The 18,764-nt window shown below is 36.2% G+C and overlaps 1 protein-coding gene across 2 annotated transcripts in view; it reads left to right on the top strand.

Annotated features, from left to right (window-relative positions):
- Positions 1 to 13,904, top strand: part of MOSPD2 (motile sperm domain containing 2) — a 31,657-nt gene extending 17,753 nt beyond the window's left edge. For both annotated transcript variants that reach the window (XM_065677416.1, XM_065677415.1), the window contains exons 9-15: positions 2,160 to 2,330; positions 4,987 to 5,099; positions 8,651 to 8,747; positions 9,459 to 9,555; positions 10,205 to 10,334; positions 11,217 to 11,319; positions 11,854 to 13,904. In XM_065677416.1, the coding sequence (XP_065533488.1) occupies positions 2,160 to 2,330; positions 4,987 to 5,099; positions 8,651 to 8,747; positions 9,459 to 9,555; positions 10,205 to 10,334; positions 11,217 to 11,319; positions 11,854 to 12,000 (858 nt within the window). In that variant the 3' untranslated portion in view covers positions 12,001 to 13,904. The remainder of the gene's footprint in view (positions 1 to 2,159; positions 2,331 to 4,986; positions 5,100 to 8,650; positions 8,748 to 9,458; positions 9,556 to 10,204; positions 10,335 to 11,216; positions 11,320 to 11,853) is intronic.
- The last annotated feature ends 4,860 nt before the right edge of the window (positions 13,905 to 18,764 follow it).

Raw genomic sequence — 18,764 nt, 5'->3', positions numbered from 1 at the left:
GCAAAGACTATGCCACAATCCAGTATCCCACTAACAGAACCTGAATCCTATTCCAGTGCAATCTAAATAGCAAAACAGCACAAGCATCTTGTACATCAGGTTTAACTTTTCACAAAGCTGGTAAATCACTTCGCATAATCTTCATAATTTAATAGAATAATAGGGAGCATCAGAATAGAATAGCAATAATAGGAGAGGCCATGTTCATTTGTGTATAAACTCGGGGTAGCCAGAATATGAAACTTGTTTTGAGAACATAAAGAACTAAGTTGTCTTAAGTACCTAAGTTGCTACTGAAAATATCAGCCTTTAAAAAGTGCTTTTGTATGAGACTCTTGAAGAAGAGATACCCTCTTTCTCCATGGAAAATTGCTGCCCAAACTCCCCAGCCTCACATAAGAACTTTCTCACGTTAAAGAAAGCTGAAATTGCTGAGCTTCAGGACTGGGAATTGAAGAAAGGGCTGATGATGTCCGATGTGGCTTCAGAAAGGATTTGAATGGGGTATAGTAGTGGTTCTGGGACTAGCTCCTACAGTACTGTACTCCTGTTGCAACAGAGGGGAAGTTTCTTTTCCTCCTTCTTAGAGCTGAGTATTTCCTGTCAGCTTTTTACACGAGCTTGCCTCATAGGTAATTGCATCTTTAAAGAAAGAACTTGTGGCATTGCTAAATATCGTCCTGAAGTGTCTGGCTGAGTATAGTCTTAGTTATTCTTTATCCTGCCTTGGTCTCGTTGCCAGTTAGTGATTGTTGACCATGTTGGCTCCATGTTACCCATCTTCTAAGAGCGTTAACAACTTTCCCATCTAAGGTTTTTCCGTTTTTCCTAACATCATGTTAGTCTTTGTTTTGAGAAAAACATGCTTGTGGAGACCTCTCTTAAAACAAATATTTTTTTAACTCCTTGCTGGTTAGCATAGCTTGGGAACTGTGGATGTGGGTAAAGTCTGCCTCGCACAAGTCAAAGCTATAGAATCATAGAATCATAGAATAGTTAGGGTTGGAAAGGAACTCAAGATCATCTAGCTCCAACCCCCCTGCCATGGACAGGGACACCTCACACTAAACCATCCCACACAAGGCTTCATCCAGCCTGGCCTTGAACACCGCCAGGGATGGAGCGCTCACAACCTCCCTGGGCAACCGATTCCAGTGCCTCACCACCCTAACAGGAAAGAATTTCCTCCTTATATCCAATCTAAACTTCCCCTGTTTAAGTTTTAACCTGTTACTCCTTGTCCTGTCACTACAGTCCCTGACGAAGAGTCCCTCCCTGGCATTCCTATAGGCCCCCTTCAGGTACTGGAAGGCTACATTCCTCTTTCACTGGAAGAGCTGACAGAAAAATTCAGTTTACTTGGGGTTAAAAACTGTTTGAAAATGCAGTAGGAATCAAGATCCCTGCTTAAGCAGTTTCTAATATTAGATGTAATTAAACTATTAGGAGACTGTTAGGGGAATTTCTAGTTGGCAAAAACCTGTTTACTGGTCTTCCAGTGGAAAAGATGTCCTTTACTGTAGGAGCACTGAGAACTTAAAGTATGCTGCTTCTGCATTACTCAGGTGTCTTGAATATTTTCTTTAAATTGATGCAGTATTCCAAAGGCTGAGGTCTGGCTTACAGGATATGTTAAGGGTCCAAACACTAGGTTAAAATGGAGGGATTGTTTGGGGTTGTTTTGTGGTTTGGGGGGTTTTGGGTTTTATTTTTGGTTTTTTATTCCTTTTTTTTTTCTTGTGGTTATTACAAAATTACAGTACAAAGAAAGTTTTTTATCACTTTTGGAACCTTCTTTAGAAATAGCTGTCATATTTAAACCATGTTTCCTACAACTAAAAAAAAAACTTGAGTGTTGTGACTCTGAATGCTGATCCTTGATAAGACCAGATTCTGCAGTTGTGCTGTGACTGTAAATAACAGTAGTTAAAATTTAGTGGCTTCATTGGGTGACTATTTGTCTATTAATGATGACAAAATAAAAACTATTGGTAGTGTCACCTTTCTACACAGGAGCCCAACTTAGAATGCATAAATGAAACATACAAGTCATGTGAAGGGAAAAAAAAAATTATAGTATTTTCATATAAAAAATACTATAGAAGGTACTTCTCATCCTCCCAAATAACTGGTCCTTTAAAAATCTCCATATGTTTTAGGATTCTTTCAAGTACAGTTATCCTCCATTGGTTGATGATGATTTTCAAACTCCTTTATGTGAAAATGGGCCCATTACTAGTGAAGATGAGCATGAAAGTAAAGAAGAGATAGATGCGGACACCAAGGAGACTGGGGAGGTGAATGAAACACAAAACCTTAATCAGAAAAAGGTATCTAACTCTGAAGGCTGAGGCAAGCCTATTTGAATGGTTACAAAGTGGCACAGGGGTCATACAAATTTTGTTTCTTGTCTGGCTTTGGTGTGTTGAATTTTTTTCTTCATTTTTTCTGCTCTTCAGTTTGACAAAAGAACCCATTAAAACTGAAGATTATTCTTTGCAGTTTCAACCTTGCTTGTTTTGTTTTCATGCTTCTGACTGAGCAAAATGTATACCAAGTATTTAGTGTACCTCTAGAATACAAGAAATTGTTCAGTAAAATTTAAAAGTTTTCTGTGATTTGTTTTCAAAGTTTGTCTAATAAATTTATTTTTAATTTTGGGTTATCTAGTGGTAAATCTTAAAATACATCTAGCTTTCTTAGAAGCTGAAGTCAGTATGGCCATGAGAAAATATTAACAGTTTAAATATTTATACTATACTGGATATTAATTTGTTCTCTTAAATTATTGATAAAACCTCAGCATATAAAAGTTTTCATTTAGTCCCAGGAGAAATTGTGTCCCCAATCCATCAGTTCTGTTTTATAGCATAATCTTCCTGCAGTGGTGTTTGTCCAGAAATATAAAGGCATTATTTTACACAAGTCCATATGAAGTTTTATTTAGGACTACGTAATCATAGTCACTGAGGATATCACTCTTGAAAATAGTAGGAAAAATCTGAAATACACTACTTTAGTGCCATAATTAATTTTGGAATATGCATTGCAAAACTTCTGTTTAATGGAGTAGAATACTTTGAAACGCAGAGCTCACTTTAAGTAGTCCAGTTGTTCTTTGCAACTTGGCCAGCAGTCCAAAATAAGATAATTTCACTGACCTTAGGGTAAAAATGAAGCATTGCATAACCATGGCAACTTCCTGACAATTAGACTGTTTGTTTTGATTGTAGCACATCTTCCAAGCTTTGATTCTGAGATACGGAAGTGTGGAAAATCCCTTTTCAGTGTTTAAGTTGGCTTTGGTGCTTAATAACCTCAGTATGCCTTTTAATTTGCTCGGCTGACTTCAGCTTTCTACATAATTATTTTTAAGAGTGAAAATGTAAAAAACCCATCTGATTTAGTTTATGGTATTTTCTTTTTTTATATAGTGTAATCAAACTGCTAATCATCTTTTCAATGAACTAAGATTGCCGTTTATGCTTATCATGTAGCTATCATAAGGCACACTTAAGGCCCTACGCTGTTTGTTGGTTTGTGTTTTTTTTTTTTTACTATTTTTAAATTGTTTTCAGAAGTACTCCCTTATTGTCACTGAATGGTTGGCATTTCTTATTTCTAAGTTAATTATTTTTTACTTCACTGTGTCTAAATATAAACATTCAAATACTGTTTAATAAGGCCAGCTTCCAAACTAGCCGATTTAAAGTGATCTGTGATACATCATTGTCTTCATTATTTACTACCCTACCAGTCTTTATATGCAGACTCTTGTCCTCGCTAAGAATTAATCTGTTTTATTTTAGATATGTTCATATATATCTATATAAATACATATGTGTGCATGTGCATGCACATATATATATGTACTTCCTCATATCCCACAGAAGTGCCTTTTTCTTTCCACAGAGTAGAGGGAACCATGAGTGATAAACTTTGTTAATAAGTGCCTGTCCTGTAATGCCTCCAACTTTAACATGTTGGCGGCTATAGGAGTATTTTTTCTGATAATTTTGATTAGATTTATATAGAATTAAACCCAACATGTAACTAGTGCAGTGTATTTACACACGAACTTTTTACTATAATTATAGATATATAAAAAGGAAATCAAATTGCTGTGTGGTTTCTTTTTATAAAATCTATTTTCTATAAAATTTTCTGTTCCTGTCATTCTCATACTTCTAATTTACATAAATGGAATTCTCTTCATGTCTTCTCTTTCTATTTTAAGTGCAATAAAACCAAAGCTAAGCAAACTGTGCAGCTAGCTCATTTTCAGTCATGATGTCACTAATTTTTTCAGTCTCCTGTATTTCTTCCTTCCTGGCCCTGTTTGCACTTAATTCCAGACTTCTTTAATTTTTTTTATAATAAGATGTCCAGGCCTGCTGACATCTATTTTCTTAGTGTAATAGAGGAAAAATCTCAGAATGTAAATATCTGCAATTTTGGATGCACCACTTCAATCAGCATTATTTCTTACAAGTTCTTCAGTACTTCAGAATTCCATCTAAAAGCTGTGAAGATATGTTTAGCAATTCTGCAATGCAATGAAGGCCGTAATTGTTACTGTGTTTTCTGTTCAGTGTTGCAGTGATTGTACAGGCGTTTTTGCTTTAATTGAAAAGTTTTGCAGTGGGATAACATCAGTGCTTTGTAATCTTAAATATTTGAAGTACTAGTAATTTAATGTGTCTGGAGTTCTCAAAAATAACCAATGTGAACATCAGAAAAATACATGGAAAAACATAACTGTAGTTTTGTTTCATGCATGTTTAATACGTTATGTAACTTCTATAGCAAATCATTTTATTTAGCAGACTTCAAACAGCTTCAGGGAATGAATACATATTAAGCTTGGTCTGCAGTATATAAATTGTTGAGATAAGCCTCCTTATATTCTCTGAAATACCTGCATGATACTGTAACCTGTATAATCCAGGTTTCTAGTTAATCATTATAACTATCATTTTTACTCAGATGAATTCTGTAGAACAAATTTCCAAATCAGAGGAAACTGACAAAACAGAGATCAAACCAAAAAATGCAAAGAAAGCATTAACTACTTTTAAAGGATCTTTATTGCATATCAGGTAATAATAATTATTTTTTTTTTAATGTACCTTGGACACTTGAGTACTGAACTAGTTGGTTTTTCAAAATAAACTTTTTTTCAGGCTACTAGAGGAAAACAAGTTACAAGCATCCTTCAAATAATTATTTAAGAATTATTTTAATTATTTTTACAAAGCTCAAAGAGTATTTTTGGGTTTACATGTTTTTAGTGAATCTTTTGGTGTCATCGTTGGCATGCTCAGTAGGTGTGCATTTCATACAATCATAGAAACATTTCATGGTTTCATTTATATTGAGAAATTTTTTGTTGTTGGATTTAGTTGAACTTGTGCTTAGCTGTAATGAGAGCAGTGGTTTGACATTTATTGCATTGGCTTAACAAAAACCACTGTTAAATCTCCTTTGAATTCTTTTAATGTGTACTCTAGTAGTTTGCACCAATTAAAGTTAATGAAAGGGTCCAATTTATCTTGCCTGGGAAGTGCTCTATATAAATGACGTATCTGTTCAGAAGATTTTATCATTCAAGGCGCTTACATCTTGCAGTTTATCTGCCTTTTATCATTAAATGGGGGGGGGGGATAATCGATTAAACAATTTCACTTTTTCTTTTCACTGCCTTTCGGGGTAAAATGCTTTTTTAGAGATTAATACAGGTGTTAACTTTCATTTTCACTTCCAGTTTTCTATTAGATGAATGAAGAAAATATCTAATTTATAGGTAATTCCTTAGCTAATTTTCTAAATGCTGTACTGACTTAGTTTTGGAATGAATTTGAATAATGACATGCTCATTAGCATTAAAAAAAGACAAATTTTCCTGAATCTGAAACTAAAACTTTATACCCCTTTATGCAGAAAACCTCCTCTGTGTAGACTTAGTTTCTCCTATGGCAGGACAAAGGCATAGACTGCATAATTGTGGTCTTTAAAAGAATGTTTAAAGCCAAAAGCATCCCTGATCTTCCATCCACTTCTGAAAAACCCAAACAAGCATAAACCAAACAACCCCAAAAAACCCATGACCAACCAACACCACCAACAAAACCCCAAACATAAACACCCCAAACTACAACATGAACTGTACCTTTTTTTTCTGTCAGAATATTTCAAGTTCTACCATTGAAATGGAAGTGTTGGAGTTCATATAAATTATATGAAAAAGTAAACTTGGTCAATTTTAGAGGTGCTAATATTTATAGTCTTGCTATCATGGAAAATAAAATACTGGTGTGTCCATTTTCCTTGCTGTTTGGTGTGTTGATTTTTTCTTAAGTAAGCGCTTGAAATTATGTGCAGTCATTGCTCTTTATTAATACTCTGTGTAGAAGCTAGAACTAGTTTTTTATTTCCCTTCAGTCTTTTTCAGGTCACTGAACCAAAGTTTATTGACCAGATGATTTGTAACTAGTCATATGCACCTCTATTGGAGACTGTAAGCCTTGCCAGTATAATTAGCTTGTATCCTTGCTGAAAGCAGCGTGGCCCTGTGAAGGGAGCAGCCTAGAGCATGACCAGGAAGCTGAGGCACAGCAGCTCTGGCACCATGAAATCACCAGCAAGCCTTTCTGTGACTAGCTGAAGACGCAGTGAGGCCTCCTTAGAACCCCTTGCAGGAATATTCCTTACCTATCGCTGTGTGGCACTTGTGGTCTCCTTTTTCTTGTATTTGTAGCCATACTAATCAGCTGGCTACCTAATTTAGACCACTACTGTATTTGCCTTGCATACGTTACTATAAAAGACTGGTCTTTATTGGCTTTCCTCCTCAATAAATGAATTTATTTGGTAAGACAAAAAAAGCAGCAGTCTACTTGCACTGTCTGGCAAAAGAGTAGCTCATGTCGTGTGTGTATTTTGAGACAAGAATTTCTAGTACAAGCTGGAATGGTTACTCCAAACACATCAAAGTGAAAAAAGTAGAATTTCTAGACAAATTAAAAAGCTTCAGTGTTCATTTAAGTTTAAACATCCCACCCACCTCCAATGCCATGGGACTGGTTGTCTGCATAAACATCAGGCATACAGCAGTGGCCCCAAGCCTCACTGGTTTGGTTTGTTTGTCAATAGCCGCAGGTAGTGGTGGAACAAGAAAGATCAGGCTCTGGTGGAACGTTCCTTTCCTGGAGCTCTTTTTCTGGCCTGTTTTTATGTTAGTTACACTTTCCTGCCTCATTTTTTGATGATCTTGCAATTGCTGTAACACGCAACTGCAGTAGCGCAGTAATAAGGTATCCAAAGTACTTTGTAACAACGATTCTTTATTTCCTTACTGAAGTTGCTTGCTTAAGTTGAGAATTTGGGAATGAAGAAGAAAAAAAAACAAACAAAAAAAAAAGCCCCATCAAACCTGAGAGAAGGGGATACAGTTACGCTATTAATCTGTTTTAAACCCATCAGTTTCTGCTTTTTGACTCTGCACACTTTCTTCCACACCAAGAAGAAAAAAAAATCTTGTGGACTGTCTAATGCATTGTAAAACACAGGCACAGACACCACCCCCCCCAACCCCTTTTAACCTCCCCGTATAATCACCACCAGATTCTGCTTCTAGCATGGGCTTTCAGGCTTGCCCTATATCACCAACAGTTTTTCTTCTTAGGTAATGCACTGCTTTAAGTGAGAGAAAAGAAGAATTGGTACCATAAAATGAGGCTTTTTGAGGAGGAGGTCAAACTAATGTGAAATTGGCGTTCTAGAAAGGGGAGAAGGGGAAAAAAAAAACATTTTTTTGACAAAGCTTTCTGTCAAAAGAATATGCAGTTCTCATACTGTGTGGTATGGCAGTTCTTTGTGTACTCTTAATGTGACATGGAAAAAAACAGTTTTTCAGTTGTTACTTGAGTTTCCTCTGAACTTGTAGTATATGAGCATGCCTTACTTTCTGCCTAATAGTATTCATTTGAATGCTTATACCAAAATGAGTTGTGTTAGTTTGATGTGGTTTAAAAGATTTCATGCATGACTCTCCTAATTGCACAAGAATATTAAAAGCAAGCGATAACTTTTATTTATGCATGTGTCACCAGAAGTATGTGGAGATTGACTCATGAGTGCAAGTGGATTTAGCGTTAGTGGTTGAAATGACTGCCACTCACATCTATCTGCCTGCTCCTCCGATGTGTGCGCTATATCCCTTACAAGGATAGATATATGAGATGGTAATTACTCCCAGGGTGTGACACCTTGTACTCTTTAATATTAGCATGAATTAAAATTAATGATGCTTTCCCTTAATGTGCCACTCTAAGATGCAGTGGCTGAATTGACTGTTTATATCTGTTAGCTATTCTTGGTGTTGCAGGTGGTCACAGCTCATCCAGATGGAAGAAATCAAGGGACAGCAATCAGATGAGGCAGCCAGATCTGCTAGTGCTCATGAGTCAACCCTGAGCTTCACTACAGAATTTCTGCATTTTATTTTCACAGCTTTCTTGATGAAAAACTGTTCATAGTGACTGTAGCTGCAGGATTGAAAGTGTTTTATTTTCCACTGTGGTCATATTTTATCTATGGTATATCGTATAGATAATTTGAAGAAACTAACTCTTCTTCAATTTCTTATTAGCCCAGCAGAAGAGCTATATTTTGGATCCAAAGAAACGGGAGAGAAAAAATGTTTAATAGTTCTCACAAATGTCACTAAAAACGTAGTGGCTTTTAAGGTAAGTATTTTATATGTGGCCTCATTTACTTCACTAAATGTGTAACTTGTTTTGAGTAAGGAGGACAAAATACTATTAAACTCGATTTATTCTGTTGCGATGTTTGGAGCAGATCAAAGAAATCTGGCTGAATTTATGCCTATTATGTAGCACCCTGAAGTGGGTAATCAGTAATACAAATCTTTGTAGCACTGACTGAAAAAGAGCTGTGGCAATGGTTACTTCTTTAGTAACCTAAGAGTCTAAGCTCCGAAACAATGCAACACAATCTGCAGATGTCACCATCAAAGGAATCGATGCGGTTTTGTTTGCTTCAGAAGTACTGAGTTGACTTGCATCTTAATTTGTTTTTCCACCACACCATTTGTGTTCTCTGCACAAACAAATAACTAAAGTTTCCGTACTTTCATATCAAAAATTTTAACTGATAGTGCATTTAATATTCTTGGCTCTTTATAAGTACATATATAAGAGGAAAAAAAATGGTATATGCCAGAAAAGAAAAGATAGAAGTGGTTGAGAGAGGAAAAAGTGAAATTTTAGTATCTGATTACTCCTACAAAAGAAAGTATTTTAAAGATTTGTCTTAATATTTGTCTTAATATTTAAGCTTTTGGGGATTTTAGTTGTTGCAGAGTGAATGAGGTTATGAAACAGTCATACTTTGTACATGCATTTACTGTATGCTTGCTTAGTATTTCTTGTTTACAGGTGAGAACAACTGCTCCTGAAAAATACAGAGTTAAACCCAGTAACAGCAGCTGTGAACCTGGCACATCATTGGATATAATAGTCTCTCTTCATGGTGGTAAGTAAAAGCTTGTAATAGACTTTTTCAGAAGTCCAGGCGAGTTTTAATAGGCTGATGCCCTAGATACTACCATTTGTATGTGCTTGCTGGGGTTTAAGGCTGACAGGCACCTGTGTTTCCTTGCCTGTTGCCTGGGAATGTTCCTATTTGTAAAAAAAAGATGGGTGTCAGACAGCGTTTGAGTAACTGCCTGTACTGATTTGCTGCTCCACTTATGCGTAAGCGGCTGTTGTCGGCAGCCCATTCTGCTTCTTGTCTTCAAAAAAAAAAAGGCACAGTGGCAAGTGTCTCACTTGGGCTCTGTTATACTGGGAGTTTATCTGTTATAAACCAGTTCCTTGAATTGTTGCAAGTTTGGGTGAATTTGCTGGAGAAAGTGTTTTTTACAGAATTCTGAGTTATGCTTGAATCATTCAGATGAAACTGATTCTGTTAAACTAGAATTTGGGGAAACTAATCAAAATTGTTGAGCTTAACATAATGATTTATTTTTACTTCTGTCCAGTGTCTTACGTCCTGCAATAAACATTTTGTTGGATTTTTCGTTTGTTGTTTGCTTGTTCATTTGTTTTTCCCCAAAATGCTTCTATAAGCTTTGTAATAATGTCATTTTATCTAAGGACACTTTTGCTTTCCTTGAGGGCAGGTTTTGCAGCTTCTCTGCAGGATCGTTTCCTTATAATGGCAGCAGAAATGGACCAGTCTTCTGGAGCAGGTGTACCAGAACTGACACAGTTTTGGAAAGAAGTCCCTAGGACCAAAGTGATGGAACATAGGTGAGCATACGGTTTTCTACTGGCAGCAATTTCATTTTTGCCAGTATCATTTGGCTGATTTATAGCATTTGCATATCATAATCAGTGGAAGATTCTCCAAACCCAGTTGTGTGTTTACAGACTGAAGTATATTGCTGAGGCTTCTGCTCTGTTTTAGCTGATTAAGCATAGATTAAAAGTAGTGGAGAATATAATTCTTGTCTCTTTAATATTGCATGTGCAAGTACTTTATCTGAAGAGTCTACTTAGATTGTATTATGCGTATTTCTCCCTTTTTTGTTTGTCATGCTGGGAAATCTTAGCTTTTGTCTTTCCTGAAAATAGAAAAACGCCACAGCCTCAATTTAACAGTTTCTTTAGCAAATAAATTCATTCCCACACTGATTGACTTGCACGTTATTAGAGGAGCTTCTGCTGTATTTTATAAGTTGTGTAGGACTCCGCTACCTTCAACTGTGGCTTGAAGTTTTGTTCCTGCATTTTCAGTTGTGGAAAAGGTGGACTCTATTAAAAAACATTGATGGTGAGGTTTAAAATGGAAAGAAAACCTTTAGATTTTGTTTGCTTAAATTTTTTTGGTTTGGATAAATTGGTAGTAAATATATTATTGACTAGCCCAGTACATCCTGTGCTATGAATTTAAAATAATACATTGTAACTGAGCATGCAGATAATTTTGATCTTGCTTTCTGTATCAAAAGCTGTCAAAATGTAATTGTGGACTGAGGAATTCTTTTCAGACCATCATTGCAATAGTCATTTAGAAAACTAATCAACCAGAACAGACGACATACAGTAACTGTGAGATGGACTGTTTACTATTAATTATACAATGTTACATTAAATTTATGTTTGTTGCATATTTTTTTTCCCTCTTCGCAGGCTCAGGTGTCATGTTGTAGAAAGTAGTAAGCCTTTTTCCCTAACGTTAAAAGAGAATGCATTTAGTATTCCAGCAAAAACCAATGAAGATTTACATATACAGGTAATAGTGTATTCCTTTGTCTTGAGTATTGAACAAAATTATAAAATAGGATAGAGATAAAAGAATTTGTACTAAACCTCTTTGGTACTATGTATGTTATACTATTTTAAAAGCTCAGCAACAGGAAGTAGCTGATGCTGTGATAATAATTTAATAATTTTGTGATTGGTTATGTTTTAATAAAACACTACTTTTAGTGCAGTTTGCTCATTCCTCTTGTGTATATTACAGTTCTGGGGTATCAGTGAACCTCAGTGGTATGTTTTGGTTCCTAGTATAACAATGTCACCTACTTGATGTAGGCAGTAGGGACTATCCATTACTTAGAATTTGAAGTTCCTATAGTGGAATTGATTCCTGAAATATGTAGTGATAAAAAAGGTATCATGAAGTGATCACTAAGAGAAGTCTTCTTGTGGCCACATGTGTGTGTGTTCCCTCTCCCCTCCCCCTGTTTATAGTTACTGGCTAAATAACTAACGAGTACTTTCATGTGCAGTAATTCTAATTAAGTGAAACTATTTCTGTTTTCAGCTAACTCATCTGCTACAAATTAATAAAAGACTTCAAGAGCAGATTGATCGCTGCCTCTGGTTCCAGCAGTTGTCAATTGTTTTATCATTACTCTCAATTACTGTTGTTGCCTTCTGCTTCTACCTGATGCATACCCAGAGAAGCTAAAAAGAACTCCTGTGCACTGGATGTGCTTGCCTGTCATGACTGGTTGGAGTGGAAGAGATTGCAGTGCTGCACTCAAATTCTGGAACTGCCAAAATGAGGGTTGTGAGCCCACAACAATGAATGATGGTACAATTTGCTGAATGAAAAAAAAAAAAAAAAAAAGAAGAAATGAATGACCAGCAAAGGAAATTACTGAAAGTTGGAACATGGCACTAGGAAGATGCTAGAGCTACGACCTGTTTTCACTATACAACTCAATAAATACTACTGAACTGGAAGGAGAAAACCAAATACAACATAATTTAAGACTATTTAGGATTTGTTTTTTTCTCTTAACTACTTTAAATACAGTATTTAATTTTTTTCATCATATTCATTCGTACGTTCAGAATTTCTCTCACAAAAGGTGCAGTCAACTTACTGTATTCTAAAGGTTAACCTGTTCAAGAAAATTTACAGAAATGATGTTGCACAGGTAGATTTTTAATATAATCTGTGTACATGCATATATAAAAGAAGATATTTGCTGTTACTGATTATTTTCGTAATTCAGGCTTATTTGTTTCACTGGTTAAATTCCTTATTTTTGTGCTTTTTCTGGATGCAGAGTTCCTGTAAGTATTTCCTACCAAATAACATACAGTCATATTGACCAGGAATAACCCTTGTTTGATTCCAAAGATATTAATGAAATTATCATGATAAAACACAATTCCTATTTTTTGTTCATTTGAAAGCAACTCTTAGTCAAATTGTGGAAGGAGTGTGAGAGTTGACTTCTGATGACCTATTATTGGTTCATAAAAGGCTAATAGCAGTCAGTGTACGAACTTATCCTGAGATGTGCAATATGCTTAAATTACAAATGAATTTATGAAAAAGCAAGTCAAGTCAAAAAGCAAGGAAGATTAAATACTGCTGAAGGCAACATAAAAGTGTTATATCTGCCATTTCTCAGAAAGTGGTGGAAGTGGTGTATGAAGCTAGTGAGAACTACTAACAAGGATTCTTTGTACTCATTGCTGTAAATACATATATTAAAATGATAAACACCTAAAAAGAGACTGATGGTATCTTTCATACATTTAAAATTTTCACTCTTGATGATGTTTAAATATTTAAAATAATTTCTTTACTAGAATTAATTTTTGCTACAAATTGACTTTGTAACAGATTGTTTAGTTTTGTCTGCTGGTTTCAACAGATGAAGAGATCATTGAGGAAAAATAAAGGTCATGCTCTGCTTCTGGTTTTGCTTACAGTATCTCTCCGGTGCATTGTAGATGTAGTATTATTTCTAGAGCAAAGGGCAGTTTAAAAAAATGCATTAATTAGCACATTAATAAAGCAATGATACACTTACTAAAAAAGTTACCATGTAAAAGGCAAGGCTACAGAAGTGCTTGGTGCACACACTTCTTTTCTACAACATTTTACCACATTTTAATTTGTCACTGTTGTCATTTCTGTTCAGTTTGCTTCTCAGTATTTTGTTTTCTTAATGAGTTGGCAGCTTATATTGTTCACTGCTTACTCTGAAGCTGTTATTTAAATTATTTTCATGTGCATGCAACTCACACATGCTTAGCTTCCCACGAAATGGGTTGTTATCTTGTTGAGAAAGGTAACAAAGTAATTTGTAACCTTAAAATAATAGTGACCATGCTATTAAAATGTCGATTCCTTAATTTGAGTGGATTGAATAGCACTTTACTGTAAAATTGCCAGAAATATATTCTTACAGTCTTTGCCAATATGAATATTTTAATGTTTTGGTGCTTTCATATATTTTCAGTATTTTATTACTATGCTGGTATTTTCTTTGTATGATGAATCAAATGAACATCTTTTCTATTTTAATATGTTTCAGAAAAATACAGTTACAAAATAAATATAAGGAAATATGTAGTCTTGAATGTTTAGTCTTTTAAAAATGGCTGCATGCCCTGAGGCTTTTGGTTTTCTTGTTAGTCTGCAGATACTTAAGATGAAGGATGGGTCAACCTGGTGATGACCCATAGTAGAAATTGTGGTGATACTTGTTAGACAGCTGTAAAAGAGATGGTCCATGAATTCTTACACAGAGTGCCTAACATAATAACATGGCACATGATATTGGCAGGTGAGCACCACCATGGCACAGATGATGCACAATATAAATATATATAAATATCTTGGTAAAACTATTATGTAACATCACACAGTAAATGGAAAAAAATACATGTAAGGAAAAGAAAAGGAATGGCAAAGTAACTTTGAATAGAAATTGACAGTAGTCTACTTTTTATTTTTCTTCTCTGAGAGTGTAATTTTTTCTGTCACCTAAACCATATGGTGATCCATCAGTATTTTCCCAGTTTTCACTTGTTAGTAGTTGCAGGTTTTGTTTGCCAGCCTTTAGAAGCACAGATTTCAGCTAGTCCATTTTGGAAGGTTTTGTGTCTTAACACACTGACGTTGTGGAGTGCACAGCATTCGTGTGATATGATACCCAAAATTAAGAGAATAAACAGAAGATTGCTTTCCAGTTTTTGGTTTTTTTTTTTTTTTTTTCACAAAACATGAGACTTAGTTTATAAATCTGGGACATTTTAGAACTTTAGCAACTCACAAAATAGGGTTTGATTACAGTATCAAGATACAAGATTTAATTGTCCTTTCCCTCATTGTAGATTGGCAGTTAATCTTGGCTTTTACAATTAAGAGACAGCAATGACTATAATCTTAAATATTAGTTATTTCTGCTCCAAAAGAGCACATACACTTTTCCTAGCAAGCAATTTTTGTGCCTAATTCTTGGGTTGAGATTTTTACTTTATTTAAGCAAAAGATTAAAGACTCCTTGTTCATAATCTCTTCCTCTACTTCCAGAGTCTTACTATGGGATAGCTCTGAACCGTAGGCATTCCAGTGGCATCATTCACATTGGCTCTCATATTCATCCTGAAATGATTTACTCTGTGATTTAATGTTACAGTGTGTTTGAATGCCTGATGAGCCCCTTCCCTGTTCAAGGCCAGGTTGGATGGAGTTTTGAGCAGCCTTGTCTAGTGGAAGGTATCCCTGCCCATGGCAGGGGGGTTGGAACTAGATGAACTAAAGGTCCCTTCCAACCCAAGCTATCCTGTAATTCTATGATAAAAGCATATTTTACACCAGAAGATTTCATTTTTTAATAGTGACAGCAGTTTTCACATAAGGATGCAGTCATATTGGGGTTTTTTTAATTAGATGCAAAGCCTAGGTATTTTAAGGAAAAAATGTGGGATTAGTCTAATTTGAGGAGGGGGAAATCTTGATTATAGCATTTTGATCCATCGAATAAGACCAAGAGCAGGAGGGTTTAATTGTCTTTCTACTTCATCACTGATTCCCTGCTGTAACTGATTTTTCTCTAATGTTTGCATTCAAGTTATCTCAAACATTTGTCCCTGCTTCAGGATGTTATTTTATATGGCTTTTGTTGACTCCATGGGTTTTGGAGAAAGCATTTTAAGTGGCTGTGCTGTCTTGGGGATCTTTGTACTTTGGTGTACTTGGTCTGGCAGCATAAGGCTATATAGTGCTGTTCTGTTAAGAAAGGGCAGTGTTATTTCATTTTCTATGGCTTTGCTGTGAAAATGGACATTCAGTCAGAATAATAGAACAAATTTGAAAATTGACCAAACAGCACTGTCCTGTAAAGCTCTAAGCACAGGTGGCTCTAAGAGTTCTTTGGTTTAGACCTTGTAGTAGTTCTGTAGGGTGTTGTGTTTGAGACACGATGTGTCTATTTGCAATATATGTATTAGTTTAGGAGCAGTTTAGGAGCAGCTCATCACTTCTAATTAGCCAGGAAGAGCAGGTTGAGTGCTCTTTTCTGAGATCAAAGACAGCATCTTAAGTCAGTTTCTGAAGTGCATGGCTTACTGTTCCCTGGAAGATGGCTCACTGAGGAATTACTGGCTCAGTATTACAGCAGTTGCTATGCACGTGTGTATGTTAACACAGGTAAGTGATGATAGAATCATAGAATAGTTAAGGTTGGAAAGGACCTTAAGATCATCTAGTTCCACCCCCCCCTGCCATGGTCAGGGACACCTCACACTAAACCATCCCACACAAGGCTCTGTCCAACCTGATCTTGAACACTGCCAGGAACGGAGCATTCACAGCTTCCTTGGCCGACCCATTCCAGTGCCTCACCACCCTCACAGTAAAGAACTTCCACCTTATATCCAATCTAAACTTATCTTGTTTAAGTTTTAACCCATTACTCCTTTTCCTATCACTACGGTCCCTAATGAGGAGTCCCTCTCCAGCATCCCTACAGGCCCCCTTCAGATACTGGAAGCTGCTCTGAGGTCTCCACTCAGCCTTCTCTTCTCCAGGCGGAACAGCCCCAACTTTCTCAACCTATCATCTTCATACGGGAGGTGCTCCAGTCCCCTGATCATCCTCGTGGCCTTCCTCTGGACTTGTTCCAGCAGTTCTATGCTCTTCTTATGATAGGTTAATGATTCAAATTAGCTGCTTTACAGTATGCCTATTGGGCACACTTCAGCACCAGCAGCTTCTAGCTCTGTATTTCCTGTAGCTGGTAAGAAGTGTAACCTTATTCTCTGTTTTCTTGATTATTTCAGTCCCACTTTTCAATTCAAACCTCACTGTTCTTGCTTTTAACAGTCATATGGTGAATGTTTACAGTGCTAAACATTCTACACTCCTATGTGTACACTAGTGCACATAGACGCAACTTGAAAAACAGAAAGTACAGAAAGCCCACCTCTCCAGAAGCATGGCAGTGGTGAGAGGTTTTCCTTCTTTGCAGAAGAAGTGTGTGAAATTCCACATAGAAATACTGGAGTTCCAGAGCTGTATGAGCAAAGAGCAGCCTCCCAGATTTTTTCCACCAGGTGTCTCAGCTCCTGGTTTACTTCATTTGCAAGGCTGGTGCATCAGCCTACCTATTTGGCATGCTCCAAATCACTTCTGTTTTCCTGACCAATGAAAGAAGTACTGGGCTAACAGCTGAAGAGTGCTTTATTACCGAGGTATGACTGCAGCTGAGAGCACTTGTTTTTTAGATGTCAGAATGAATTGCCTACTGCAAGTATTGCTGAAGTTAATAGTGATGTCCAAAACCAAAGCCCTTTAGGGGAAAACAAAAGGCCCAACCGTGTATCAGTTGCCAGTCATTGTAGTCTTCACCATGATCCAAAGTATAGCAGTAGTCCAACCAAGGGACTGCTACATTCTCCCTAACACCAGTTCAGGGTCTCTTGATTTGTTGGTAATAATCTCTCTGTTCTAGTGTAATTCTCTTAATATCAGTTGTGCTATATTAGCAGTGTACTAGAACTGGTTGAAATGTCAGAAAACCAGAATATGAAAAAGATAACTCCTGTTTATTTATCTTTTATTTTCATTGATCAGCAGTAGAATGTATTCATTACTTTACTGTCACTTGGTGGTTTTCCCAAAAATATTTTTGGAGGGTTTGCATCCTGTTAAAAATATCTTTTTGGAAGGATGTTGAATTATGCGTTCATTCATCTTGATTAGCCCATGAGATATGCCAACACTTGATGGTGATTCAGCTGGCGAGAAGCAGTGATTTCCTTGAAAGTATTCAAGGATTTATTTTTTTTTTTTTCCATTTTTCAAAAGCATGAACTCACTGTCCCTCTTTTTTTCCTATGGTTTTGAGCAGACCTTGCTCTGCAGTAGATAAATCTTCACAAACTTACCTAACTGAGGAGCAAAAGTCTTGGCATATTGAAATTTACCACAAGGAACAGATAGTTGAATACGTATCTTCTGTTACAGACCCAACTACCAATAACAGGTTGCAGCTACTCGTGTTATTCCAGTATGCATGTGTATGCTGTGAATTAGCCACACAACAAACTGGCGTTGCTACCTGATGAGAAAATTGGTGATAAAGATTCCTCCCACATACCGGTTGTGTCCAGAAAGTCAGGAGGGTAAGGAGAAACAATGCTACATAATGAACCACTCTTCCTACCACAGGCTAAGCAGTCTCTAGCAAAAGTGTTCCCCTAATTCTGGGCCCAGGAGTGGAAACAAAAGGAATCTTGACAGGTTTTGATTCAGATCCATTCCTCAGTTTAGCAAAGAGATGATTCAAGAGAACTCAAATTCAAGCCTCCAGTATCAGTCCCACCATGGCTAACATCCCATTTTGAATTTACAATGAAATCTGAATCAAGATATCCTCTGAGTAACATGAGGTAGTTTTACAAATTCCATGTGGTGTTTAATTATTTAAAATTACAACTTTCTTGTATTTCCCTAGCCCTGTATCTGTTAAAATCACTGCCAGCTCCATTTTTTGACAGCTTTTAGCTGTATCTGAACACCTGTTCTTCAGGCCCCAGGGAAAATGTCAGAAATTAGGAACACCGTTTAAATAAATATAGATTGCAACAGTAGTGTGAAAAAGAAGTATAACAGCATTTGTTAAGATTTAATTTTCTAGAATGCTAAACTGGATAAATTGCTGACAGGAAAGGCAAATCTGGGCAAACACCACAGATGCTTCATTAATCTGGTACACTAACACTTACAGATTGATACTTAACCTACTGGCACCTTCATTTCTATAAACCCCATGCCCTGAAGTGAATTTTCTTGTACACAAGTAGCATTTATCATATTTTATTTTTTCTTTTTTCTTTTTTTTTTTATTTAATTTAAACTTGCAGCTGATGGTGATGACTCACAAAAAGATTTTATAGTGCTTTCTGAAAGAAAGTAGCATT

Source organism: Lathamus discolor, chromosome 4 (assembly GCF_037157495.1).
Source record: "Lathamus discolor isolate bLatDis1 chromosome 4, bLatDis1.hap1, whole genome shotgun sequence".
Lineage (NCBI taxonomy): Eukaryota > Metazoa > Chordata > Aves > Psittaciformes > Psittacidae > Lathamus > Lathamus discolor.
Note: the sequence above shows the minus strand (reverse complement) of the source record. Positions and strands in the feature narration are given on the sequence as shown.